General features: G+C 37.2%; 1 protein-coding gene across 3 annotated transcripts in view; it reads left to right on the top strand.

The window, feature by feature from the left end:
• The first annotated feature begins 23 nt into the window (after positions 1-23).
• The window catches only part of LOC119651142, a 38,055-nt gene continuing 16,074 nt past the window's right edge, over positions 24-22,004 (top strand). The window contains exons 1-5 of one of the 3 annotated variants that reach the window (XM_038054545.1): positions 24-335; positions 387-863; positions 14,691-15,018; positions 15,204-15,432; positions 15,538-15,783. In XM_038054545.1, the coding sequence (XP_037910473.1) occupies positions 451-863; positions 14,691-15,018; positions 15,204-15,432; positions 15,538-15,671 (1,104 nt within the window). In that variant the 5' untranslated portion in view covers positions 24-335; positions 387-450 and the 3' untranslated portion in view covers positions 15,672-15,783. Of the gene's footprint in view, positions 336-386; positions 864-14,690; positions 15,019-15,203; positions 15,784-22,004 lie in introns of those variants that run through there. The other 2 variants (XM_038054544.1, XM_038054542.1) reach the window with 2 other exon arrangements.

Consider the following 22,004-nt stretch of genomic DNA (forward strand, 5'->3'; position numbering starts at 1 on the left):
ATTTCCGAATTTAAAGCTGCAACCACAGATTAATTGAGTGTGTGTAAGGATAAGACAAGTAGAGAATTATTTTAAGGTTAACGGCGTGTGGCGGTACCAACATTTCTAACTAATCCAAGTATTCAGAATGTGATTGTTAATTAGGTTCGAGTCGTTGCTTTATTATGACATTTGGAACGGCGTCTCATTCCGTGGAATGTCAGCCAAACTACGCATTCCAAATTACAAAGAACATTGGCCGCATCACTCCCGCAGAAACAAGTGGTGAAATTGTGTTGAGGGTTACGGATAAAGGTAGTGTCGCAGGATAATTGCCGATTTTCGTGTCTTTTAAGGTAAGCGGTGATATAGAATGTGTGCTTATTGAAAACAACGTCTCTCTGTAGCGTCCGCTCCGCGTGAAAAGTGTGTGTTCCACCCGCGACATCACCGTCAAATGCGTTAACAAAAATGTCGTCTGAGGAAATAGACTCGACCACAAAACAAGAGAACGGCGGTGCACAGTTTCCCGCCAACACGACAGCGTCAATTTCAGCAAATAGCCAAAAGCGAAAATTGTCTCAAGATGATTCGAGTTCAGACGACGCTAAAAGGCTAAGAGCAAACAATGGTGGCGCCAACAATGCGCCTGCAAGTTCAAATACCGATGCTGCACCACAAATTGTAGTGGGCGAGCAGGGGCCCCCTGCAGTATCGGGAAGTGCAGACCCCGCCGCGGTCGTTAAAGTAGAAATCAAGGAGGAACCAGCGGAGCATGCCGAAGAAGGAACAGAAGTAAAGACCGAGCCCGATGAAGCCGCAGTTAAGGAGGAAGCAACGTCCTCGGTTCGCGACTCCTGCCAGTATGGAATCAAGTGCTATCGGTAAATACCCTTTTTCTTTTTCTCACAAAGTTTATTCAGAAAGCTACTCATTAACACGTTTCTACGTCGTTTTTATGATAACTAATTTTACTAATTGTTTTGGGTAAACAATTGACGGTTCAGACACAAATTCGAAGTCGAGCTAATTTTACTATTGCGAGTAGATATATTCTAAGTAGGGCTATGATGGAGCCATAATCTAGGGATATTATCGAGGACTGTGCCGTTGCGCGGGGTGATTACGAAATATGAAATGTCGGCTTTTTTCTGGTAGCTACGGACAATTTATCGTGCAAATGAGTCCGGAAAGATCTTTTCCTTTTGGGATCTTTGAGTTTTCATTCCATGCAATCATGTGTTTTTTTGTTCATGTTCACGCTCTCGAAATGGATGAAGAGCAAGTGAAGTGCAGATCTGAACTCGATGTGGTGACTGCAAAGAATCCAAAGCCGAAGGCGACCTGCTTTCAGACGAGCTTGATTTCAAGGTATTCTTGATGCGCTGACCCAGGATAATTGTAGCTATTATTGTTTGGGGTGTATTAACTATTATCTTAGCGACTGCAGCGGAAACTCCCATCCTACCATTTTCACCCTCAATACTGTCAATCATTGGAAAACATTTCAGATTACCAGGCTTTATGGGTGAGTGGAAGTAATTGCAAGAAACAGTTCTGCAGCAAGACCGCCTTGCCCTGGTAGTTTCATAAATAGCCGAGATTATTTGACTTTGGTTTGGAGCAGTAATTTGTACTCGCATGTGAAGGTCAGTAGCTACATCATCCACAAAATGTGGCGAAAGGTCACTTCCGCCCCTCATGCTGATCGTTATCGTGTAAACGGAGTCTGCCGTTAACATTTGTGACTTTATTTATCATCTGCAAGCACTGTCGTGATATGAGACATATGTTGAAAAAATCACTACGTCGTTTGCCTTTTCGACCATTGCATAACAAATTCCCGTTTGTGAGGGTGTAAGCCTACCTAATATCCTTCTCGAGCTTGCTTGGAACGTTTGTCACATTACTTCGAGCTAGCCCGTGTTTTTAGATTTTGGCCACAGTGGCAAGGTGCATTTTTGGAAAGCATTTGGATAGCTCTGCTCGAATCGAAGTTACCATCTTACCATGGCATTTTCGCCGTTTGTTATCGGTGCCCCTTAATTTCGTTAGTCGTTTTGTTAAGTACTGTTTGATGCGGGGCAGTGTGTTCCCTTAATATTTTTTAAAGGGAAAATATTTCTAGCTCCAATAGGCAACTATAGCCGCTCTTTTCTCGAATTAATATTACAACCCAAACATTCACAAAATTTAAAAATATCCAAAGGTATTTCCAAAACTATTCTCCTTGCCGTCACAATTCGCAGTTGTTTCAACGTTGAAGCTAGACAGCATTAGATAATTCTAGTTTAAATGCTGGAAATTCTGCACTAAAAAAACGTCGAAATGATCAGAGTCATATCATTATCCTGCTTCATAAATATGATTTTTTGTGCTATTTCTGGTAAACTAGTTTGGAAGTATGAGCAGCAGAGGTGGACTTATCCGTCGGAAACTAGTTATTTGGCCATTATTGAATCTTTAAAGTCCTAGTCATTGCAAACAGTTTAGCAAAAACCTGGACTTATTGACACTTCACTATTCTGGAAATACACTGCTACCTGAGAGCACGCATTATTTGCAGAACGACAAATGAATTTGGATTGTAAAAAAGATTTCCATTAACATTCAAATATACGGCTAGAATATATTTTGTATATTCAGGGAAAGGGTTAAGAAGCCAGAAATTTCGAGACTAGAAAGTCGTAAAAAATCTGTTGCAGGAAGAAAGTTGGGGGTAAACAATGAAATGGATTTATTGGGAACAAACCACTTTAAATACGAGAACCATTCATTAGCTATGAAATCATCAGATCTGCACACTCCCTTAGAAACTTTTCACGAAATGTATAAGGTTTGTATAAAATAAAATCTTATTAAAATCGGTTCGCTGTCTGTCTGTCATATGCTGTTTTCTCGAAAATCGTCCGAGCTATTGACATGGAATTTAGTGGGAATATTAGAATTTAAATTAAATTCATGATGTCATTCAACGGCGAATTTAAGGGGGGTTCCCGTATATGTAAAGGGCATATGTATTTTTCCTCCATCGAAGATAGGCACGTATCTGATGAAAGGTTTAAAGCGGCCGTAGTTTTAATATTGGTAGCAAAGAGACGAACCGAGAGGTCTAAAAAGTGCAACCAAATATGCATTGTTACATCTAGCCGATCTAGGCTTCAAAGGTAATAATAATATATTTGCATCTCTCGGTAGTTTATTGATGCTTGGTATTTCAACCTTCCTTTACTTTTTCGCAATAAAAGTAATTGTAATGTTCATTATTTATTTATGTTATTGCTGGGTTGGGGTGTTGAATTACGATTGGCGATTATTAAAATCGTTTGTTCAAAGTTGCTTCCTCTATAAAAAATTGGGGTACTGGTAGGGACCACATCTTTATTTGTAGTAATCGGAAACCATGGTATTCTTAACAAAGTTTTCACTTTCAAGTAGTTATGCACATATTACATCACAGAATGTAATAAGTAGTCAAAGAGAAGAGTCTTTCACACCAAACATATATACACTGCTGAATAATGCCGGAAATACGTAAAATCTTTAATTTTTTGCGCACCGAACTTTCGTTTTTCTTCTTGTTTTTAATACGGGGAAAAATCTCTTATGGATACACACGCGTAAATTGTATAAAAATATAGTCACTTCGCATTCCCCGCTCAAACATATTGAATATGTCCTAAAAAAAAAGTGAGCTGGGACAGATCTCTACACTCGGCAGTTTTCAGTCCAATGTTTTTAACACATTGATTAATAATTCTAAATTAAATATTCTTTTTCAAACCAAAAATTGTTGCCTATTTACGGTACATAAATATTTGTTAAATTAAACGTACACACTACTGGTGTATGGTCAATGCTGCGCATGTTCCCTATTGGTACTGACCATGGTAACAGACTGTACCAGCATATGCATATCAGTGATCCTCAATGAATTTCGGAACTATCATCTAGGGCAAATTAAAAGCGCCGAATAGTATTTTGTGGAACAATTTTCTCAGAAACTAAACAACCGGAAAATTGAGTAACAAGTCGGAAAACCGGAAGTTGGGGCTTCAGGTATAAAAAGTCTCTGAAAAGTACTCTATCGATAATAAATATTTGATTTCATACGCTTCACACTAGGAATTCAAAATAAACAAATACAAAAATGTCGGAATATCGGAAGCTGGACACTTCTGGTATAAAGGTTTTATGCTCACTTTATGTGAGGAATTCTCTATGCAGGTTTTTCCAGTCGCACCAGGTGAGCTGGAAAATTCGTGGGCTGACAAACAGATGGCTATACTAGTATTAAATCCGTATGATTTTTAGTTAACCCTAACCTTCAAAGACACGTGTACAAATTTGACTGATGTCGTGCTATTAGTTTATGTGCAATTTTGAAGAAAATGAATAAAAAGGAATTTCGTGTGTTAAAGCGGAGACTTGCCTTGATAAACATTATCTGGAATTTGCACTAGCAAACTCAATCGTTGAGAAGTAGTTTGCTAAGTTTAAGGCAGGCAAAATGAGCGCCGAGGACGATTTATGCAGTGGGTGCCCCAAAGAGGCTGTTACTAACGAAAACATCAAACAAGTCATTTTTGGATGACCGTAAAGTGAAGTTGGTCGGAATAGCTGATGCTCTAAAGATATCATATCGAGACATATATGAATATTTAGGTATGAGGAAGCTCTGTTCAAAGTGGGTACCACACGAGCTTACAATCGACCAGAAACAACAACGGGTTGACGATTCTGAGCAGTGTTTGAAGCTCCTCCATAAAAAACCGGAATTTAGGCGTGAATATATGACAATGGACGAATCATGCCTCCCATTATTTCATACTAGATCAAATTGATCATTTGAGTGGACTCCAAAGCGTGCAAAGACGCAAAAGTCGACTGGCAAGGCTATGGCATCAGTATTTTGGGATGCGCATAGTATAATGTTCATCGACTATCGGGGAGAATATCAAGTGATGATCCCCTTCCATACCATTGCTTTTTTCCCATAAAACGACGCCTAAATCCAGATAATATTCAGTTTATACCGCTTGAATTTTTGCCAAGTTGGAGAAAGTTAATATATTCGGAATTCTGGAAACCCTTCTTCTTCAGCTTTTGCCCTTGCCCCGTTTACAAGCGGAGTCGGTTCGTCGTGATTGATTTCGCGAATGCCTAGCCTTAATTATGTGATCATACCATCGAAGACACCTCTCTGGCAATTTTTCCACAATGTATATCGTTCGCGGATATGATCAAAACGTGTCGCTCCACTAGTCCAATGCAACATCTTCGTCTCGATTAACGCAAGACGCCGTTCATTGTCTTTTATTTTCGGCCAACACTCAAAACCATAGAGAGCGACAGGACAGACGACATTCCGGTAAATTTTAGATTTGATACGTCGATTCATCCAGGTTGCCTTAATGCGTGAAGCAGTTTCATAGCGCAGTTCTCCATTTTCTGATAGCATTGATCCGAGATATTTAAATCGCTCAGTTCTGGGCAAGTCGCTGCCGCGAGACAGTGATTGTGCCTGTTTCATGGAGATCGGTCGTCAAAAACTCAGTTTTATTCAGATTCAATCTGAGACTGTTACATAAGGCGATCACTCCATTTTTGGACAAGTTTCTCGAGATCATTCTTGCTACTAGACGCTAGGAAAACACCATCTCCATAAAACAGTGTGTAAGACGCTGGACGAATATTTCCAACCAAACCTATCGTCTGTGCTTAGACGCGAGTTGAAGGTCATTATCATTCCAGAAGTAAACAAAATTTCTCTGGCATACAGGATATCGAAGTCGTTTTTTGCTAAAAGCAAGGAAAAATATTACACTATCCAAAACCCAGAAGGATACATTAAATGCGTTGCGCGGCACTAATGACGTCTAGGAATTTCTTAGTCGTTCAGACTATAATTCAACTCGCCACTTTTCCAAACGGGTTGGGATAAGGGAATTGAACATTCAAATGAGTTTAATTTCTGACTTTAAAGTCTTTTCACTGCTTGGTCATGGCGCTCCTCTAAGAAGAGACTTTTTATCGACTATCATTGTTTTTATTATTTTGTAGAAAACGTTACATCTAGAATAATGTGTTTTTTGTTCTTCAATTTAAGTTTAAGGTTTAGAATTCGCCATTAGAACGAGCGGATGAGGATGTTTTCGTGGTGTTCATGAAATAATTTTATTGAATTCGTTCACGCCTTCTGGTCGAAATAGCATGAAGGACTTCCATAAGGCGAAGAAGTAATATTCAAGACCGAATATGGTCAATGTTCATCATAAAAATAAAGATTTTGTTTGCACTGGAAGATATGATAGTTTTCACGTTTTGAAGTTTGGTTGCGGATGTTTTCGAAATCCAAAGTCTACAGCTCTTATTAATCTTGAGACTTGTTTTTCTTTAATATTAAGCATCCTTATAAGGGCAATATGTAATTAGATTTTATTAATATTAATAATCCACTGCCACCATCTTTATTATAACCGGAATGTACACCCGAGGAATAGATAATCCTTCATTAACAATTACGAAATTTTTAATTTCCCGGTTGTTAGCTTTTGAATTTTACAAGGACCCAACTGATGTTTCTCGACCATTCAGTCTATAGTAAATTAACATCCGCATCGACAATTCTAAAACAATAACATCATTGCAGACATCATAAAATCTGCTCTCTAGTCCAAACCCTATTTTAACAATGTCAAAATATCCCCCATAAAACAGCATGTATTGAAACGACAATAGAAAATCTGAATGTAACACATTTGCATCGTAAAACTAATTACGGCCGGCACTAGAAAAGAAAGTGTTGAAAAGATATTTGGAAGGGATCGTATTTTTACCAGCATCCAGACCAGAGCAAAGGAATTAGACTCAAAAATACGTTTCCATTTCCTTGGAATGGGATAAGTAATAACAATTTATGATTGGGTTTACCCAAAAATATTGCCTGGGAATGTTTGCTACTTTCTTTGTCTGTATAAAATAGTATGCACTTTGTTTAAACAAGAAATGCAATTATCATGTCCAGGACCTTCGGACGTCGCTTCGTTTTACTAAAATATTTGATAATGTCTAGAGGATAATGATTGTGTCACATACATAACTGTCTGTGTGATGATGTAAAGATAGGCTTTCCTCTCTTCCATGCTTAATTTTTAGTAGTAATATAAATAGATCACCATATTCCTCATATTACACTCAAAATCAAAATTTCTCAAGACAGATTCTAGATGTTTTTTTGCATAGCCAAATATTTTGAATTATTTGAGCCTGCATATGAGAAATTGGCATCAATCAATTATGCGAGAATAGCGTCATATTAATGATGTAAACGCTAAGACTGATGAACTGAAGAATCTTTGCGATTGGGGTGTTTGATTAATAGAAGACTGTTGACATATTGAGTCAATACGTTCCCAAGAAGTGTATAGCTCTCGTTCTCAGAACATATTCAACTGAAAAATCTGCAAAAATCACAAGGATGCATCCTTACGAAATTTGGGCCTCGAAATATATCCCATTCCGATATCTGCTTAAATAATTTGGTATAGCTATAAGTAATAATATAATGCATAATTTTGGAAAGTTTGAAAAAAATCCTACTATTATTAGCAAAGTTATGGAATGAACTATTATGATTTCGATATAGATTGGTCTGCAACGACACAATGCCTCAAGCGCGCGACGTACTCATGGACGGGCCCATTCAGTAACCTACCGCCATTTGCATACACAACGGGAAGTGTATTCATACTTGCAGACACATAGCGTTCACAGCAGATGTATATTCAGCACGGCAAAAATATTCGCTGCGACAATTGTGACGTGTGCTCTGCTAGGCTGCGCTCAGTGCTTGTAAATATGAATATTGGCATAGTTAATATATGGGAGAATACTTTTCTGTCTGTTTTATGTGAAAATAAACCATATTAAAATCGGTTAATTGTCTGCCTGTCCTTTCGTCTGATGTCTCGCTTATTTTCTCGAAAACAGTTACTCCTATTGTAACGAAATTTTGGTGGAAAAGTGGTGGAACCTGTGAATGCGCTTGCATGCAGTGAGCAACATCGTTCTAGTCGCCATAAAAGCGAAAAAATGGTGTACATTTTTTTAATCGGATATAGTCATGTGGGGTATGAAATGAAAGGTCTTGCTTAATGCTTGGCATTTGATGCAAAAAGGGAAAGGCGGGGAGTGGATCTGTTCTCAGAAACTACTTAACTGAAAAATTTGGAAAAAAATCACAAAGGAAGCAATGTTGATATGTGGACCTCAAATTCCCTCCATACCGACATTTGTTTAAGAGGGTCATCCCGTGTAAAGGCGTTTTTTTTTTTAAGAATTTTTTTTGTGAAGAACTGGATAAATTTACTTATTAATATCTTGAGCGTGCATAGTAATTTTTCCAGCCCGATCGCATAGTTCGTTATTGAAATACATATCAACTTATACAACCATCTCCAAAAAAAGGTGTTTCCCTTCTACTGCGCTAGAGGGCACTGCGATCATCTTAAAGAAAAAAGTAGACGCCATTCTAACGTACAGACTTAACTACAGTCCGCAAACTAAGATTATTAAAAAAATATTAAAAGCTAAAGTTTTGGTGCCGTGTTAAACTTAAACATAAACATAAGCCTTAGGTTTCTTCAAGGAACACATGTACCTCCTTGACTTCAATTCTTGTCCTTTTAGCGAAGTCATTCGGATCGATAAATACGAGGTTTATTACGGCGGTCGACATAAATCTAGCATGTGACTTATCACGTGTTTAACACTATAATTTCCGAACGACTCCGAATATCAAAAAATCACTTTGCCCATATATTCTACACTATATCTAGATACAATTGATGCCAAAAAAAATTCGATTCCTCGAATCCGACACACGGGATGACTTCCTTAAATAATATGAGTAATAGTGTATATTATATCACTAGTATGGAGCATCATACTAACAAGTTTGATGGCATCACAATCACATTATTACTAACAAAGTTATAATAGGTCAAAGTTGCTTCCTTTGACTTTGAATATCAGTATCACACTAAAGTGAATAATCTAACAAACTATATGCATAAACATTATGAACTAGGTAAAAATTGGACAAATATCCACTCAAATATTCTTATACAGTAGGATCCTGATAATTCATATCGTCAAGGAACTGACGACTTAAGACGAAATATCGTAATGATCAACTATCGGGATTGTATAATAAAGAAAATTAAGTCTGGGGACCGGCAATGTTGTACGAATTATCGATGTACGCATTATTGGGACTCGACTATATAAGAAATACAAAGAATCGCAATACACAAAATACCTAAAGCGTTCATTTTTGCTCTTTAATATAGACTTTAATGCAATACGTTACAATCCGAATGCTTTCGCATATAGGAATTACATTTTATTACGAGGCGATTGCCATGTAACTGACAAGGTTACTGACATTCGATGAAGCCATGCTGTCCATCAAAGTTCCTTGTCAATAAGTTGTCAGTCAGATAGCGTTTGTTGAACATTGTCCAGCCAATGCCACAGACAGCAACTAATAAATATCTGAATTTGTTGAAGTTCTGCTTTTGAACTAATTTCCAAATTCTTTTCCTTATTATGCAAATGAATTTTCTTCCCATGGAATTAAACTTCCGAACAATCCCGAAGTCATGTTTCGATTAACAACACAATAAGCACTGCAATAAACGCAACCTATCATCTCTCCAAACAGACTGACAGATTTTATTTAAAATTTAAAAATTCATCAATCCATCAGTCATTGTCGTAAACGATCAGTTTGCGATAATATTGTCATTCTGACTGACTACGAACCGATGAAAAACTGATCGTATAAGCTAGATATTAGCATCAAACCTGACTGGCAAACTTGAGTTTAAGACTTCAGCTCAAATCCAGCCACAAGGGAGGAATTATAGTAATTTTCGCAAACGCTGTCTTCTTGCAGTTAAATTTCCACGTTTTCCCTTTCCTTAAACGCAAATCGATGTTTCTCCCAAACCTGTCAACTGTTGGCTAAGCCACCTAACCTATTTTCACAGGCTCATCTCACTCGAATGATTGTCCCGGCATTCTTTGTCATTCGATTTTTTGGAGAAGTTTCACCTCGTATAGTTGATATGGTAAACCACCACAACATACGGGTACACACTGTTCTTTTAAACAAACGAAATTATCCTTGTCATCAACGCATTCAAACGAGTAAAGGCAGCGGCCTTGATGGTCAACCTGCGAAATGTTTCTGTGCAGTCTCTGCATTCTCTGCAGAAAGGTTGCTTCCATTAATTCGTAAATCTTGCGAAACAAATCTTTTCCGGTGAATGCAATAAAGGGATGATTATTAAGATTATTCGGAAACTCCTAACTTCCTTAGCTCTTGTCTGCGTCAGGTCATCTGCGTATTCTAGGCCTGAGACAATAACAAAGAATCTCACCGCAAGAGGGTCCAGGTGTCCATGAACATGTTGATGAGAAGGATAAAGTGTCAATGGATAAGTCGCCCATTCAAAGAGGGTGACAAATCCATTGCGGATACATACAATGAGTAGTCGGCGAGTGGGTCGCTCTTTACGTGATATAAAGCAGTGTCAGGAACGTGCAAGGCTCTCTCAAAATGTTGGAATGAGTTGAAGCACAGTCAGTATATTTATCACCAATAAAAGCAGTTTGCAATAAAGAAAGAAAATACGCGGAAATTATGTCAGAATATTTCGCTACATGATCATCTCCATTCTTTCTGTTTTTACATTTATAGTATATACGCACTTAGTATTTAAGGTTCTGCACTTTAACTTGATATTGACATTCTGTGCGTTCTAGAGTACAATAAATTTACCCGATAGGCACTAAATGACTCAATATAAGTTTGTTAATAATAGCATTTCCATCAAATTTGCCAGTATTAACATTTGTACTTGTAAGGTGAACTTAGGGGAACCCCAATAAATTTCCAAAATATAGTAACATACTTACTTTCCACAAACCCTAATTAAAGTCGGTTCATTATCTATCAGTAACACGCACGTTTCTCAGAAACGGTTATACCTATTGACACCAAATTTGGTGGAAAGTTTGAAACTGTGAATGCACACGTATGCAGTCGATGACATCGTTCTATGTTGAACTTAAGGGAAGTCTTGATTATCCTATTATTTTTAACAAATCGATAATAGGTCAAAGGTAATATACCTGTACAATAGCTCGAAGATGAAATGAAACTTACCTTGGAGAATAATATATTATACATCGCAAATTTTCATATTTGTGTTTTTAAATCTGTATTAGATAACATAACGAAAATATAGCAGCTCAATTCCAAGACGACATTTTTATCATTAGAAATTAACAAAACAATTCAATAGAAAGGTTAAACTAACAAATATATTTCCTTAAATTAATATTTGGTTGGTAATCCTGTCTGCAGCTGATATAGAACCCCATAACATCACAGAACCGCTACCATCCTTCACAAGTGTTCACAAGTTTTTTTCTTTGAGTTCTTCGTTGCTTCTCCTTCGAATGTATTATTTACTATCTGATCTAGAAACATTGAACTTACTTTCGTCAAAAAACAAAACTGGTCCTGTATGAAAAGTTTTTTGTCCGTACTTTCTTGCGAAATGTTGCCTCTTTTTTCGAATAACCTTGCTGACAAAAGGTTTCCTGCTCACAGCTCTTCCATTAACATTATGCTTCCGTAAAATAATCCTTATAGTTTCCGGGTTAACTTTTTTGCCGAAATATTTCTCGACCCCTATAGCAAGTTTTGAAGAGTTAAGATGAGGATTTTATTTTATCTGGCATATTAACCCCAACGTTCCTCTGAATCCGTGAAAACTTTCGCGCACTTGGTTTAGACTTATTTTCATAATTTGTAGTGTTTTTGTAAAGTGATGTTAAACACGGTTGTCGACGCCCGGTCTAAAAATTCGCGCACACTTTTACCAAGTTTCACTCTTTTGTTTTTGGAGCTACGAAGAAATTAAATTTAAACATTTCCTTTTGTACTTTTCTAATGCTAACAATTGAAGTTAGAAGAATATATTTAAATTTGTAATACGCACTGAGCTATATAATGGATTATTATGATTTTCTTCAAATTTGTTAGTTGAAAAGTTTCCGAAATGGGAGGTCATCTCCCCACTCGTCTGGTAGAATATGCATATTCTAGGATTTTTTTCGATGGGGCTATAACATTTTGAATAATGTCGTTTATTGTAATGTTATGACTGCAGTAATTATTTTTTTTCTTTTTCTTGCGATGAAGCCTTTTTAAGGGTACACGCCAGAATATACTAGGTCTCCAATTCTTAATTTACGGGGATTACATTTTTTTTTTAATTTTAGAAAAGTATAGTAGCGATTGAAAACCGAGGGCATTTGTTTTCGCAAATAGATAATTTTGAAGTATCTTTAGATAAAACATTATCTAAACGGCATTTTTTTAATGTGTTTTGTGTTTATTGATATTATAGGCCTGTATTTGCATTTTTCAGATGCATATCAATTGATGAAATAAATAAATTTATAAGGAGAATGATGGTTTTGAGAAAAGTACAGAAAATTGATATGTTTACTTATAAAGTGGAACTAGTTGTAAATTTATGCTTATATAAAGAAGAAATGTTGCTACATCTAACAAAATTGGTACAATAAATCATTACTTTTCGAGTTAGTGAAAACCGAAAGTTTAGTGCGCCAGTCTAACAGCGGACTTTCAAGTAAGACGAGTGGGGATAGATATTTGTTCCGAATATCTGTTAAGTTTACAACTAATTCCCTTTTATAAGTAACCATTTCAATAAACCCAAAACAAATTAAAAAGGGCTGTTAAGATTATGTGTCTTATCTAAAGACACATCAGAACTACCCATTTGCAAAAAAAAAATTGCGATGCAACTATTATAAAGTAACCTAGGCTTATTCATATTGGCCGTACTTATTCATCCAATAAGTCATTAAATATTTTTTTTGAAAATAAAGTAAATTATGAATAATGATTAGAATACTATCACAAAAAATCTTCAAAGACCTGCCGATGACTATATCGCCTTTGCCCACAATTGAAGCAGAAGCATGAAGAATGGAATGAGGAAAAGGAGCAGGATCTAGGGACATCAAAGCTGAGATCTGGAAAGCGAAGAGCTGGGACCCAATACTGTGGCTTAATGAATTCTTCAATGGCTTGCTAGCAAGAAGCACCCCCTTTCCAATGTGGAAGAAGAAAAGTTGTCCAGCAACATGTTCAAATTATCGTCCGATTCGGTTACTTTCTGAAAACATCCTTGACAATCGTATTCAAAACATTCACCACCGTGAATCAAGCCAAGTTTATGAACAACTGCTGAGCTACTGAAAAATGTCCATTTCGCGATTACTCATGAAGATATATCGTGCACTTCTGGACCTAGAGAAGCCAGATGACCGTGTGCCACACAAATTCATTTGGTACGCTTTGCGGCAACACCTAGTGCCAGAAGCCCTTGTGCGATACGAACAGTAAAGTTCAAAGTGTGGCGGGTATATCAAAACAACTTCGTGTCTCTGTCGGTATTCATCAAGGAAGCGCCACCATCAACACTCTTCTATGTTTTTGTCATGGAAACTGACATAAGGGGCATTCAACTTCCAATGCGCTATATACTGCTTTATGCAAATTATGTTTTTCTGGATAAAGTGGTGTTTCACAATTGGCGTTTTTTTGTGGTCGACATATCAAAGAATGTCTCAAATTCAAAATTTACCGCAGCGGCATCCGGTACACCTCGCGGAAAAGAAGATGTTGCGTTGGATCAGTGGCCGTGATCTCATCCGAAATGAGGATACTCGCCATCCCTATTAGGTTGGAGCAGTCGGAAAAAGATTGCAAGAGAGACATCTTCGAAGGTATGGCCATGTAATTCGCGTAGGCGAATATACACTTTCTAAGATTGGTCTGAACATCGAAGCGGGATGGGAAACGACCAAAAAGCCGGCCAAAACCAGGGTTTCATGTGCTAGATGGACATTTAGGAACCCCTCGATTTCATCCAAATGGAGCATTTGGTCGAGGAAAATGACAAAACCGAGCCTACTTCAGAACGCATGATTTCAGATGTCCTGCTTATGGATGGCGGGCTGAATGCGGCTCGGCCTCTACTGTCCCTGCACCGACTTTTTTGAACACCTCATGGATATAAGTATACAAAATAAAGACATTTTGCAATCTCTACTCCTCTTTCTCCTTAACTATTGAAACAATGTTTTGTACATTGCCCTCGTCATGGACAAAATCCAGTGATAATTTAGAAAAGTTAAATAAAAATTAACATTCTGAGAGATGGTTGTATTTTTGTACCGATTACACAGGGTGAAAGCGAATTCTAATCAAATAACAAAGTATGTGTAAAAAACTAACCTACTAACATATCACATCCATGCTATCTTTGTCTGTAGTGGATGGTACAATGCATGCATATAATCATTACGTAACCGCATGGAAGTCAACTTTTAGATTTCCATCAATTAGTAACCATTTCCGTAAAAAATACTTTCTTCCGTGAACAGTACTTTATTTGGATTCTGGAACTTCCTCTATTGTAATATAGTTGCCTCCACATCAATACCACTATTCGACAACAAAACTCTATTCAAAAGTCGTGCCACAGCCTTTTGAATAACATTCAATTGAGTCTGCCCATTTTCCAAACCTATTTCAGAAATGACACAACTTCCCCTACGCCTTCGAAAAAACAATGGACATCAAAAGATATTCGGAAAATGTTAAAAATGGTCGAAGAGCGGCCAGTTATATGGCAGGTTGATTATAGTGATCGGACAAGTAGACCAAATGCGTTTTTGGAAATTGAGAAAGAGCTTGCGTTTCCAGCATTGGAAATAAAACGGAAGTTGCATAATATGCGCTGTACGTTTCGCAATCAATTCAAGAATTCACAATTTCTCAATAGACCCGTGAAGTGGAAATATTTTGATGCTATGAAGTTTATGTATTCGAGTGCATTTACAAGTGATGGTGCTGATCCATGGGTGAGTATCATCTAGTCTTTATAACTTTGCGCAATATGAGGTTGTCATGGGATCTATGGTAGATTAGATATTAAACTCCTTTCTACATATATTTGAACATTTAACCATAAGTGCATGACAATTTCGTACATATTACGTTTGGACTACTCTTGAAACCGCGGGAATACTATTTTGTTCCGTTTTAGGACGACGACGTTCCCACAAAATCGTCAATGCAACAGAAACCTGATGTGCCCTGGAAAAAGCGTTTCCGTGAATCCCATTCCAATAACTCTAATAAACAAATGAACGTATCAAAAACAATCACGAACGTCCCGTCCACGCCTGATGTGATTGAAAACGATAAGACTGAAATCAGTAATCATAATCAGGATGATTGCAGTGCGTTTGGAACTTACGTAGCTGACACAATACGTAATTTACCTGAAGATTTTAAAGAACTTGCTAAAAAACAAATAGCACATTTATTATTTGACATCACGGCACATACAGACTCACGTCTATGTACTCCCATTTTAGATAATGCGGAGACTATTTCAATGGATTCATCGGCAAGTACATTGTCCGTGGCGCCTGATTCTATCTACGGAATGTATCCACAAGCAGTATCGAATGAAACACATGAAATTCAATTGGGCCTTCATGAGTTCTGATTATGTCTTCCAATAATTTCAATGGCACCTACCTGTAGCTGTTAAGCATAAGCATCGTATCAAATTGTAACAGATAATTCTCATTAGTTTAATAAAGTGCAATACTTTTTTACATTCTATTGTTTGAATGGAGTAGTTGATGGTAGAAGAGGGATGAATATTGCAAGTTTGATAGTAAAAAAAAAAAATTTACCTCCTTTTTGACGAGTCGATTCTCTCATATAGCTAAGAAGTTCGAACTCTTAATTACGAAGCGCTCATAAAAAATTGACGATATGATATGATACATATATGAACATTATATACATTTTTTTTACAAAATTAAATACAAGATTGTCCAAAATTTAATCGTCGAACTACAAATTTGAAGGGCGGCTATGGTACTTTACGGAACTGATCTGATTTCTGATATTGGGTAAAATATGGGGAAGGACATAGGGAGATAGGTCCCCAAAAAGTGGAGCCGGTTTCATTCTCAGAACCTATTCAACCGAAAGATCTGAAAAAATCAGCGTGATGCATCTATTTGAAATTTAGGCCTCAAAATACATCCCGTTCCGATATCGGCACAAATAAAATTAATAATAGTACATAACCGTGTTTTAGAAATTTACCGGAAAATCCCCTTTTGGTTTGTTTGCTGTTTTGGATGCGAGAAAAAAATGTATGTTTTTCTTCACTTCAAGATCATTAAATATGTATATACCGTCCATCTTGAATGATGGGAGTTTTTACTTTCTCAACTGTGCTTTTTTCAATTAACAGTTAGCCTTTTATTGGGCTTGAATTCTTAACAGTTTGACCTGGAAACCCTTTGAAAAATTGCAACTCAAATTTTTCAAAGAGCTCCAAAAGAGTTGCATGTGACTCTACATCGGTAACTGCCTATCAGGTCTGACGGAAACACAAACTAGAGGTTTGGGATTTTAAATCCAATAACAAACTGCACTCTTGAGACAGACAAGCAAATAACTATTCGATAAACCAGACTCTTGTGATGTATATACATAAAAAAATAGTATATATCAATATCAAAACATTGGATAGATAGCACTTAATCTATTTACTTTTATTTTAAATGGGAGAAACGTAGTTCCAGTATTCATACCTCTGGTAAACGTCCATTGTGTTATCATTCATCTATTCCCTTTAGACAACCACGACTGTAGCCGAAAGTCGAACACGTGGCATTTAAAGTGCATTGCTGCATTTCATAAAAAGCCTATCGAAATAATGATCAAAATAAAACAGGGCCTGTTCGTTATTTTGATAGGGATGGAGCAAAACAAGGAAAAATATGAAGATTTAATTATTTTTCATTAGACCGATTTTTTGCTTAATAAAATATGTACTATTTCTGGAAGAAGAATAGTGGAAAACAGATTTTTGAAATTGTAAAATTACAAAAATTTTTCTTGAATATCACCCCCTTTCGTTCGCAATTCACTCGCAAGTGGATGGCTCGGGATTCCAAGCTTTACCAATAAATTCAGGTTTTCTTTCTATTTAAAAAAAATGTTATCAATCTCAATCTACGACTCTGTTTGCGTATGGAACAGAGAAACAAGAATTTATTTCTTTTGTTTTCCTTTTATCCATCGCCACTTATTGCTAGATTTCTTGATCGTTACTTAACAAACCACAATTCTTCCAAGGTGCTACTGCGCCAATGACGGCTCTTTTCTTTCTGGATTTCTAATCCAACACAGACGATTTCGACTAATGATATTTTCGTGAGACTGAAGGCACATTAACTCTATATTTTGAGTCAGTTAAAGATGAACAGTATTTTTAGATTTTTTTTGCACATTATGAAACGAAGATACATATTCAGGCGATTTATGAACCCGATATGTTGCCTCGAGATGTTTATTTAAATATAAATAGACGCACTTACTACATTATCATTAAGCAAAAACCAGTCTTCCGGATCTTTTTGAAATGTTCGGATCATGCATTTTTCTTGCAAATTGTTGATGTGTCGCAGATGTTTTTCCTAAAAAACGACTTTAAAATGTTTAATTCATATGCAAGACAAAACGTCATAAACAATCTAAAAGGGGCCCATCATTGGTATGCTGTACTATGAATATAACCCATGTTCAATGATAGAGTTGCTTATACTGATGTTCTGAAATGCACTTTTCGACTTTTGTATGCATTTATCAATTCAAGCTTGCATGATTTGATACTTCAATTTTATTGCACAGATCTGCAACATCCGCACAGTTAGGGAAGTTTCGGAGGACAATCGGCGTCTCATTGTTGTCGAAATTGCTGCTTCACTAGGTCTAAATCTCGGGAGGGTACATTCCATGATCGAGAGGAAATTGGATTCTCAAAGATCTCAGCACGGTCGGTTCCTCGGCTTTTTTTCCTGGGGTAAAATAAGACACATTTTGGTCACGCTTGAAAAAGATCCGACTATTATTAACAAAGTTATAGGGGGTGAAACTGCCATTTTTTGTGAATTGTATGACTTCATCATCACATATCAATTCGTCAATACCACAACGAAGTGAGTTAATATGAATGGGGTCCCAAAGAATTATTTTGTTTTAGTTTTTTAGTCATTTGTATGTAAATATCAATTACTCCAAACAGATATGTGTGTATGTAGGTATAGGGTAGTGTCTAATTCAGATAGATATATTTGTACATTAAATCAGCCGTATTTAATATATGTACATATGTATGCTTTTGTGCACGAAGTAAATCGGAAATATGGGAACAATCAAGTTATATATGTGTGCATGTATATATGTACAGTATTCGGAAATAGGCAGTTTGTTCTGTTCGGGTGAAGATAATACCTATGGCTGTAATATGTACGTATGTCTTGTAGTTTGGAAAAATATGAAGAAATATGTTGGATTTGTATCTAAATACAAGGTATATTAAGACGTCATCATGGTTTTTCCGGATTTTTTGTAATTTCTGAGAATGGGTCCTTGAAATATATAACTCCTTGCTTAAAAAGATATGTCGAAACTAAGATCTACTTTAGAAAATATTGACCATTTGATACCCCAATTGACTATATTATTAAATATTAAGTTTCTTTTGCGTTGCTGCAGCGATGCGGGAATTGAAGTTGAGATGTAAAATTGTTTGGAAAAAGGGACAGTAGATGATATTGAAAATTTAAAATAAGTGGGGCGGAAGTTATCAAGTAACAAATAAATGTCATTCGGCATGAAGCTATTAACAATAACTTAAATCCAACTCAAACACGGCAAAAATTAGAATTTGCTGTCACTACCTAGCACATTATACACACCTTAGAATCAATTTTTTACGTAAAATAGGAAAACTCCAACCGGGCGCTTAATTGGAATTTGCTTAAGCACATTCGGTGAACCACAAAGTGGGGAAAAAATTGTTATTTTGCTTGTTATTGCCATGATATAAGAAAAGATGCTCACATGTGGAAAATTAGTTTCGGAGTGGAAAGAACGGGCTTGCCAATTTGTGGGACATGCTTTACTATTATAAAGAGCCAAATTTCTCAACTGTGAAGTCTGAAGTACCGTAGGAAGTTCCCGGGGAAAATTGGTTTTAATAATGGCCCTTTTCCTAATTTACCTTGTAATCAGATTCTCCGCCCTTGCTTGTTTGGCATGGTTCGGGTGAGACTTCAAATTCTGATCTGAATCGAACTGCCTCCTTTATTTGTGGTGCACAATTTTCACCTGACGATAATTCGCCTCCTTTCTTCCCTCGACCGAGTGAAGTTGGCCCCGCATCCTCTGCTATATATCCTCCCTTGCCTCTTCATAGTTTATTATCCAATTAGTCACTTTGATGCCAATATTTATTCAGGGATTAAGGACTTCCTAACGTTTTTTTCTAAAAACCATAAAGTACATTCCCCTTCCTCTCTTCATAATTTTTATAAAGAGCTCGTAAGATCGCAGCATGTAGAAAAATGCCACCATTATCCCACAAAAGTTGCATTCACATATTCGCGGAGAAATACCGTTCTATTTTGCTCCTCTCCTCTTGTTCCAAATTGCTTGCAAGATATGTCAACGACGGGTTAAAGATCCGCTTAAGCCACCGTATAACTAAACAGCAACACAACTTTGCGAAGGTTCCACTGCTACGAAGCTACTAGGCTTCGCCAACTTTATGGCCAAATATCCAAATCCTCAGCGAGATATACACTTGCCACTCATTACAAGACTTGCTTCATACATCTTTAACAGTGTCCTATTCTGTTTTTCTATTTTCTTGGTAGCCACCTTTTATTATTACTGATCTCCATTCAAGACCGTGGTGTAACTCGCAATAATATCTGCCGTCATATTGGATATCCCTCCTGACTTTGACTCTGCCCAACCCTCCTCAGTACTCTTTATCTGTTTCGTCAGAAGCACCCTTAAGTATTACTCCTTAATTTGGTACCATTCTCGCAAAGAAATGATATATTCAACACTATTTGATTCGACCCCTCTTCTTTAAGAACATTCTCCGTGTGGACTATCTAACCTGCCTATCTCTTACCTAAAACTACGCAAAGCATTCTTCCATAAGTACACGCTCTTTACTCACTACCGGCATGGTAAATTGCTCCACGTCTATTATAACTTAGTTCGTGAGACTAATAAATTCTCTTAAGGGAAGTTGTACTGCGTCCTAGGAAAACTATTGTGGTCGTTTACTGATGATAATGGACCTATAGTATGCCAAGCAAGCCTATAACCGACAGGAATTTTAGTATATTCCCTACTTCCAGGTATTTCAATTTGGCATCAGGTATTAAGAATTCTCCCAAGTGCCTCAACCTCTTCTTAGAATTTGCAGATAATATCCGTAGTTTTTTAGTAATGACGAATGAGTATGCCCATTATGATCCGAAAGCTGTTCTTCAGGGGAGCTTAAAAAATGCATATCTGTCTGTGGTGCTCATTTCCACCTGGAATATATTATTGCGTCTCTACCCTTTGGTTCGAAGTATGTTTTCCTTGGACCAATGATCCCGCTTTTGAAGGATCCATCAATGTACCAGTCAATCAGTTGCAGTTTGCCCTGTTACTCTAACGTGTTTCGTCTTGTGCCGTTGAGTAAAGCCCTGGGAAATGGGTCCTGAGGAACAAATGTACCCTGTCCTTCTCGATAAATGTCCGATCTTCCTTCTTCAAACAAACAGAAGATATTGCCCTGTCTATGGCTATAGCTTTGCATAGCCTGGTTTCTTCCGTGGTTTGTTTGATTCGCTGATTTCCCAGATTTCTTGATGAGTGTTGGCATTGCAACCGAGGAGAAGTGGCATTGCCTTCTACTCGCAGAACTTAACCAATCTAGCCACCACCTCTTGTAGGATCTCCTAGGATGTAGCCGGATGCCGCGATTGTCTCCCAAGTTCTCCCTTCTAGTGAAACTTGGACAGCCACAAGCTCCCCAGTCAGGAACTCTGAAAGACATATTTTAAATTGTATCTAAGAATGATGGTTTTTGGCAAGAAGGGTTCCAAATTACCTGCATACTTTCTCTATGCAAACCTTGGATATGCCCCAGGTACACTCAGGCTTCTTAAGCTAGCTTGGCTGGAGCTCATCTTCTCTGTTCGAGCATCATCAGTGCTCCCGTCATGACACTTTCTTGGATATCGAGGTACGCCTTGAGCCATAAAAGAACCAAGTCTAGATCGTCCGGCCTCTCCTCCTCATTACGCGCTGATTTTACGCTTTCAGCCTTTATGAACACCGCAATTCCTTCGGATATCTCGGTAGGTTTTCCACATGATGTCTGCTGGGAAGTATTTTTCCTAAGCTTCTCACTGCGCTCAAGCGCAGATATGTTGCCAAATCTATAGTTGATAAGGTACTTTCGTCATTTGATTACCTCAAAGAATCGGTCATTTACCCCGATTGTGAGGAGTTTGCCTTTGTCCTCTACATTGCTTCTTTTTCCTTGACTTTGGAATTAGCAGTACACTAAAATATCATAGAATGCCTTAATAAACATGAAACTGTCACGTATCCAAGAATTAAGTACAATTAGCCGTCTGAAGGTGAATACACAAACAAGTCGGGAAACCGGAAGCTGGACGCTTCAGGTACGAAAGATTTTGTGTATTTGTTAGTACGTAGCACGTAATATATGCATATATTATGTGGGAATATCCACTTTCGGATGATATTGACATTCATAGTCTTGAATTTGCAAATAAGCGACAACTTTGACGTATTATAACTTTGTTAGTAATAGTACGATTTCCACCAAACTTGGTAAGATCATGCTCTATGTCATACCCTATATTGCTGCGTGGTCATAGCATGAATTTAAGGGGGGTTCTGCAGCGAATTACTAAAAATTGTAGTAATATAC

Source organism: Hermetia illucens, chromosome 3, assembly GCF_905115235.1.
Source record: "Hermetia illucens chromosome 3, iHerIll2.2.curated.20191125, whole genome shotgun sequence".
NCBI lineage: Eukaryota > Metazoa > Arthropoda > Insecta > Diptera > Stratiomyidae > Hermetia > Hermetia illucens.